The sequence below is a fragment of the Mus caroli genome, chromosome 9, assembly GCF_900094665.2.
Source record: "Mus caroli chromosome 9, CAROLI_EIJ_v1.1, whole genome shotgun sequence".
Classification (NCBI taxonomy): Eukaryota; Metazoa; Chordata; class Mammalia; order Rodentia; family Muridae; genus Mus; species Mus caroli.
Window position 1 is genome coordinate 41,643,358 of NC_034578.1, and position 7,921 is coordinate 41,651,278.

General features: G+C 44.4%; 1 protein-coding gene across 2 annotated transcripts in view; it reads left to right on the forward strand.

Annotated features, from left to right (window-relative positions):
• Window positions 1–1,616: 1,616 nt before the first annotated feature.
• Ift46 (intraflagellar transport 46) overlaps window positions 1,617–7,921 on the forward strand; it is a 17,799-nt gene continuing 11,494 nt past the window's right edge. Inside the window, exons 1-3 of one of the 2 annotated variants that reach the window (XM_021171913.2) lie at window positions 1,617–1,830; window positions 2,352–2,448; window positions 6,930–7,006. In XM_021171913.2, the coding sequence (XP_021027572.1) occupies window positions 6,965–7,006 (42 nt within the window). In that variant the 5' untranslated portion in view covers window positions 1,617–1,830; window positions 2,352–2,448; window positions 6,930–6,964. The remainder of the gene's footprint in view (window positions 1,831–2,351; window positions 2,449–6,929; window positions 7,007–7,921) is intronic. The other variant, XM_021171914.2, reaches the window with a different exon arrangement.

The window sequence follows — 7,921 nt, forward strand, 5'->3', positions numbered from 1 at the left end:
TGACTATTAAGGACATAATATAGTTTAGTATATATTTATTTAAAAAAAAACTAGAAGGAAGAACCCTGATTTTTTCCCACACAAAATAATGAGAACTGTTGGCAGCACACATGTGGAACAGCAGCACTTGAGAGGCAAAAGCAGGATAATATGAGTTTGAGGCCAAGTCCATATAGTGAGATGCAGGCCATGAGCATCATGAGCATTGTGTCAAGTAAGAAAAGGAAAAGTTGAAGGGTTGGAGAGATGGCTCAGCCGTTAAGAATACTGTCTATTCTTCCAGAAGTCCTGAGTTCAATTCCCAGCATCCACATGCTGGCTCACAACCATCTATAAGATCATACATCAAGTTGTTTATTTTAAAAGGTTGAGAATCTAGAAATGCTAGGATTTGAATATTTTGTAATGTACACGTGTATAGAAACAACACAAAATGTCCCATAAATCTGTACAATTTTTAGGTATCGATTTTCTTTTTTTTTTTTTTTTTTTTTTTTTGGTTTTTCGGGACAGGGTTTCTCTGTGTAGCCCTGGCTGTCCTGGCACTCACTTTGTAGACCAGGCTGGNACTCACTTTGTAGACCAGGCTGGCCTCGAACTCAGAAATCCGCCTGCCTCTGCCTCCCGAGTGCTGGGATTAAAGGCGTGCGCCACCACGCCCGGCTCGATTTTCTTTTTTAAAGAAGCATGTCTGAGTCTCATTTTTCTTTTTCTGAGTTGGGGTGGCAGGTCTGAACACTATGTTAGTGCTCTGCTGCATGTACATCTGCAGGCCAGAAGAGGGCAGCAGATCCTTCTCATAGAGGGTTGTGAGCCACCATGTGGGTGCTGGGAATTGAACTCAGGACCTCTGCAAGAATAGACAGTACTCTTTTCTTTTTTTCTTTTATTATTTTGGGGGTGGTGTGGCCTCCAGATAGGGTTTCTTTGTGTATAACCATGACTTTCCTGGAACTCGCTTTGTAGATGAGACTGGCCTAGAATTCAGAGATCCGTGTGCCTTTCCCTCCTCAGTGCTGGGATTAAAGGCGTGTGCCACCCACGCCCGGCTGTGTTATTTTATTTTATTTTTATCAGTTTTGAAACTGGACCTCGATAGCCCAGGCTGGCCTCAAATTTACCAAGTCACTTACTGAGGCTGATCTTGAACTTCTAATCCTCCTACCTCCACCTCCAAAGCGCTAGGATTGCAGTTATGCACCAGCTTGCCTGACTCATAGTTTTCTTTAGCAAGTAAAAACACAGGACACAGATAAATCCTAATCTCAGATGAAGGAAGAGAAAGTATGCTCCTGTGACATAGGGTACCGCGAGGAAAAGGGCTATCGTGACATAGAGATGCTATAAAAGGGCTTTTAAACATCCTTGGACTTTTCCTTGAAGAGTGGCTAAATTGTGGATTAGGCCTATCTAGGAGAAACTGTAGGCCAAATGAGCCTTGTCTTTGAGATGACAGTTTCCAGTTGGAGAAAAGAAATCCACTAGCCTGGCCTTCCACCTTTGGCCACTAGATGTCACAGCTGACTCAGTTGCGGAAACCATAGATAAGTACGCTGCAAGGCCGCCTAGTGCCCCGGGCCGCTCTATCCCAGCGCCGCGTCTCTGCTTCCGCCACCACCGGCCGCAGCAGAGGGGCGGGGTGGCGGCGCACGTCTCGCGATCGTTCCTTCAGCCTCTCGCTTTGTTTTGATTTATCTTTTTACCTAACGACTGACAACGGGTGGCTTGTTGCACTTAGGGATCCTTGAAGTGGCTGGGCCTGAGAGTGAGACCCCAGTCCTCGGCTGGGGTTCTTTCCAAATAGAAGAAACGGATCCAGAGGGGCTACAGGTAATTGGTGCTCCCGCCAGCGTTCTTTGCTCTCTGCGCCCCACCAACTGCCCTGGATCCTTGACTCTCCGAGAACCCGGTGGGATCCTATCTTCAAAACGGGCGGAAGTAGAGGTGATGCTCTGAGGATAGTGGATGGGGCCGAGGCTGGAATTTGCCTTCTCTCAGGACCATCCAGTCCCATTCCCATACCCTCCACCTCTGGCAGAAGCCTCAACAGCTTTGCGAAAACTGACCAAACCTGAGACGGACGGCCGCAGTCTGTCTGTGCGCAGTCTGTGCATGCCGTGCTTCCCCGACGGCATCTTAAGTAGAGCTTTTGGGTTGCTGCTGGGAAAGGTTGGATACCGTTTTCCACTGCAGTTCTCTTGGCACTCAGCCAGTGCTGGCTAAATATTGCTCTTGGGTCAGGAAACTTTCCTTTGGGGGAAAGCTTGGATGGGGGTGAATGCATTTCTGCACGGAGTGCTGGATGTATATGCCATGATAGGAGCTATGTAATCGTATCTCCTTTTGCTTAGACCAAAATTGTTGAGAACCAGACATACGATGAGCGTCTAGAGATTAACGACTCGGAAGAGGTTGCCAGTATTAGCACTCCAACCCCAGGACATCAAGGTAAGAGAAGATGAGAGACAAAAAGGGAGCTGATTTTCAAAACAAGTGGCGCAGACAAGCTCTTAGCAAGTGTTGACCTACTGCTTTAACTTGGCGCTAATTTTGCTTTCTCACTAGTTGAGGGAGAAACCAGTCCATCAGATTTTGGGATCTTTGAGTGCAAACTTATCCCCTGTCATTTTTAACTTGATGTTACTGTTAATGGATTCTGGCACAGGTTCACTGTGTTTTGGTTTTTTTATTATTTTAAAAATGTTTATGTGTATGAATGTTATTTGCTTGCATGTTTTTCTGTGAACCACCTGCCTGCCTGGTGCCCTCAGAGACCAGAAGAGGATGTTGTCAGATCTCCTTGAACTGGAGTTACACATGGTAATGAGCTGCCGTGTGGGTCCTGAGAACTGAACCCTGGGTCCTCTGGAAGATCAGCCAGTGCTCTCAATCATTGAGCCATCTCTCCAGCCTGGCTCACTGTGCTTTTGTTTCTAACAATTCATTACGATGCTTCATGACTTGCCCTTAAGTTGCCATCCCAACCTTAATCGCAACAGAGTTTTATCAGAAGACTTGAAGCCATTCATTTATTCACCTAGTCTTTTTTTTTTTTTTCTCTCGAGACAGGGTTTCTCTGTGTAGCCCTGGCTGTCCTGGAACTCACTTTGTAGACCAGGCTGACCTCGAACTCGGAAATCCACCTGCCTCTGCCTCCCGAGTGCTGGGATCAAAGGTGTGCGTCACCAAACCCAGCCCTCACCTAACCTTTTTTTGTTTTGTTTTGTTTTTCTTTTTTTGAGGCAGGGTTTCTCTGTATAGTCCTGACTGCCCTGTAATTCATTCTAGACAAGGCTGGTCTCTAACTCAGAGATGTGCCTGCCTCTGCCTCCCCATTGCTGAGAGTGAAGGTATGCGCCAGTATTCTCAGCTCACCTAACATGTTTGAATGCTTGCTATGTGCCATGTTAGCACAATGGCAAACAAAAGACACATCCCTGCATCCTTACACTTGTAATCTTAGAAGAAAGATGGCCGGTGAATAGACAGTCATCATGAAGAATGTCATGTGTGCAGGATGGAGGCAAACGGTTGACTACTACAAAGCATAATGGTGGTGGGTGGGGATCGTTTTGTGGCCAGGGAAGACTCAAGAGGAAAGACCAGTGCCTGGTGAGAGGGCAGTGTGTTATGGTCTGATCAGAAGGGAGGCGAGAGGCTTATCAAGCAGAATGCAGAAGTCCAGAGGCTGTTGCTGCCACATGGAGAATTTATTGGAGAGTACACAGGTGAGATTGGGGTGGTGAGTGGAAGTACTGTGGCAGTGGCTGGGTTGCCATGGCAATGGCTTGAACTGTGGCAAGGATAGAGACATGGCACAGATACAGCATAGATTGCCATTACAGAATCATTAAGGCTTGCTCCTGCGTTAGATTTGAGTCCTCAGTTGGGGATCACTTTTGTTTACTGTGGTAAAATATACATGGTATAGAATGCTGTTTTTGCCACTTCAAGTGTATAAGGTTAAATGGCTTTGAGTACATTTACATTTCAATGATAACCGTCACCACTGCCTTAGTTATTTCTCTATTGCTGTGGCCAAGGCAAGTTATAGGAGAAAGTTTACCTGGGGCTTACAGTTTCAGGGGATTAGAGTCCACACGATAGCTGAGAAAAATCATGGCAGCAGGAGCAGCTGAGAGTTTGTATCTTTAGACAACAACCATGAAGCATAGAGAGCTGAATGCGAATGGCATGGGGTTTTGAAACCTCAAAGCCCATCCCCAGTGATACATCTCCTCCAACAAGTCCACACTCCCTAGTCTTTCCCAAACAGCCCTACCAGCTGCTGACCAAACATTCAAATAGATGAGCTTCCGGGGGTGGTTCTCATTCAAAACACTACTAGAATTTCCTCATCATTAAACAGTAACTACTGCCAGGCGTGGTGGTACATGACTTTAATCCCAGCACTTGAGAGGCAGAGACAAGTGGATCTCTATGAGTTTGAGGCCAACCTGATCTACATAGTGAGTTCCAGCATGGCCAGGGCTACATAGTGAGACCCTGCCTCAGAAACAGCAGACAAACAAGGAAACAAAAGATTTCTTGACCAGCACTAGGGAGGCAGAGGCAGGTGGATTTCTGAGTTCGAGGCCAGCCTGGTCTACAAAGTTAGTTCCAGGATAGCCAGGGCTATACAGAGAAACCCTGTCTCAAAAAACAAACAACAACAACAACAAAAAAGATTTCTTGATTCTTTTCTTCCTTCCAGTCCCTACTAACCACTACTTTGCTCCTATGAATTTGCATATTGGTGGCATTTCCTAGGTGTGATGGTTTGGTATATGCTTGGCCTAGGGAGTGGAACTATTTGAAGGTGTGGCCTTGTTGGAGTGGGTGTGTCATTGTGGGAGTGGCTTTAAGATCCTACTCTTTGGTACCTGGAAGTGAGTATTCTCTTAGCAACCTTCAGATGAAGATGTAGAACTCTCAGCTCCTCCTGCACCATGCCTGCTTGATGCTGCCACGTTCCTGCCTTGATTGGTAATGCACTGAACCTCTGACCTGGAAGCCTGTCCCAATTAAATGTTGTCATTTATTAGACTTGCCTTGGTCGTGGTGTCATTGTTCACAGCAGTAAAACCCTAAGACACTAGGTAAAATCATAATGTCCTTCTGTGGCTGCCTTGTGTCACATATACATGTTTCAAGGTTTGCTTATGCTATAGCATGTATCATAATTTTTTCAATTGTATGGCTGAATAATAATAGTCTATTGTATGGATACACAATGTTTTTAAGTCTCTCATCTCATGGACACTGGTGTTGTTTTTGCCTGTAGCAATTATGAACAATGCTGCTGTGTCTGGTGGTGAACAAGTGTCTGTCTGAATTCTCTTTTTAGTACTTTTGAATACATACTTTATTTCCCAAAATTACAGCAGGATGCTCTATGAATCTCAATGCTATCCTTGCACAGGCTGTGTTAATCTCTGCATCATTCCAGATTTTAGTGTTTGTGCTGTGGAAGTTAGCATGTTGAGTACTGAACCACTAGGTGTTTTTCCTCCAACGTGTTAGGGTTTTATTTGTTTATATGAAAATAGGATTTTATTCTGTGAAGCCCGGACTAACCTGACATTCACTGTGCAGCTGGCCTTGGATTTGAAGTACTTTTGCCTCTGTTTCCTGAGTGCTGTAAGCTACCATGTCCAGGGACTTAACAAGTTTATGCTCTTGTCAGCTGTGGACTTGTTTTTGGCTGGGTAAAAATTAAGTCAAAAATGTTTAGTTTGCATCTGACATTTTCATGCTGGTTAATCTTACATCCGGTTATACTTTTGATTTCAGAACGTTATTACTCCTACAGATTCTCTTAATGCTCTTATGCCCTGATTCAAATTCAAAGTCACAGCTAGCTGCTACTTGCCAGGCTCTAAGCCACTCCCTTCCAGGTGGGCTTTGCCACTCAGTCCTGTCACTGACCCCATTTAGAGGAGAAAATACTGACACTCAGAGAGGGGAAGTCACCTTGGCAGGTGACAGAGTTGCCCTCAAGCCCTCCTCCCATTAGCCCAGCAGCTGTCGCTTCTCTGTTCACACCCTTTACCCCTGCTTCAGTTCCAGCTCTGTTCTCACAGTTGCAGCTAGTTGGTTAGTGGAGCTTCTAGTCCAGGGCTACGCAGAGGCGGGCTTATAACAGCATCTTGAGTTGATACAGCAATGACTAGAATTCAGTATCCTAGCTCTCCCCTCATGCTTTATTTTTTACTTTATTTTATTTTATTTTATTTTTGAGTCAGGGTCTTACCATGTAGCCCAAGTCTTGAGTTTACAGGTCCATCTGCCTCTGCCTCCCTAGTGGTAGAACTAAAACATGCTTGCTTGGTGTGTGTGTGTAGTCAAAACCATCTGTAACCTTGTATTTTTCCACCCGTCCACTTTGTTCCCAGAAATAACAACTCTGAGATTTATATATAAATAAATGCTTAGGCCAATAGCTTTGGCTCTATTCCCTGACTAGCTCATATCTTAATCACCTGTTTATTTTATTCTAAGTCCTGCCACATAGCTGGTTACCTGGTCCTCAGTTTCATATGACTGCCTTTTGCTTCTGGGGTAAAATCTTCTGCACCTGACTAGTTACCTAGAATTCCTCTGTCTCTGCCAGATGTCTCCCCTTCTAATCTTGCCTCAGCTCATTGGCCAAGGGTTAAAAAATAAAAAATGACAGGTAAATGTTTCTACACATTGCACAAAAGATTCCCTCTACATGTGTGTCTCTGTGAGTTCAAGGCCAGCTTGGTCTACAAAGTGAATTCCATTATGGCCAGGGCTACATAAAGAAACTCTGTCTTGAAAAACTGGGGGGAGAAAAAAGGAAAACCAAAAATAAGTAAATTAAATAAAAATAAAAAGGTGTAAACATATTTGTTTTTTTAAACAATAATTTAAACATCAAGTAATGAAAAGATTCTTCCTCTAAGGCCCTCCTTTTTCTGCCGCTCTTCCCAACAAGACGATGGCTGATAACAGCAGTGACGAGTACGAGGAGGACAATAAGGTGCGTGTGCCCGTGTGCTGTGACCCTCGGCTTCCGCTGACCTGGCTCTGGGTGTGGTCAGTGTGAGAACGTCTAGTGCCTGAGGACCTTTGGGCTCCTGTAGGAAAGTCCAGAGTAGAGTCTTGAGATGATGGCATCTTCAGGAATAAAGCCTGATATTGTTATTTCCTGTCAGATGTCAGCTATCAAACCTAGAATTTCACATTTTCTGGTGAGCCCATCCCTGACACAGACTATCATTAATGCTGGCTATTAGTGAGGAGTTTCATCTGAAATGTGACAGTGTTGTAGACTTTATTGATTATAAGAATCAACTAGGATATTTGCTCTTAAAAATAAGATGCCTTGGGCTGGAGAGATGGCTCCATGACTAAGAACACTACTTGCTCTTCTAGAGGACCTGGGTTCAAAACCCAGCCCACAAATGACAGCTCACACTGTAACTCCAGTTCCAGGGAATCTAATGCTGTCTCTGGCCTCTCTGGACACCGGGCACTAAGGCTGTGCATTGACACACATGCAGGCAAAACATTCATACACATACAATAAAAGAGTAAAACATAGCAATATAGATTCCTAGTTCCCTCCCAAAGTCTCGAAGGTCCTATCTCAGAACTTATATTTTTGATAAGCAGTCTTGGAAATTCATATACTAAGCAAGTGTTTAGAATTATTAGCCCAGGCAGGGTTTTGTTCCCAGCACTTATAGTGATGCCAATATTTTGTGACTCTAATGTCTTTTCTCTTTTCTTTTTCTCTCCTTCTCTTCTCTTCTCTTCTCTTCTCTTCTCTTCTCTTCTCTTCTCTTCTCTTCTCTTCTCTTCCCTTCCCTTCCCTTCCCTTCCCTTCCCTTTTCTTTTCTTTCTTTCTTGCTTTCTTTCTTTCCTTTTTATATATATTTGTGTGTGGATTTTT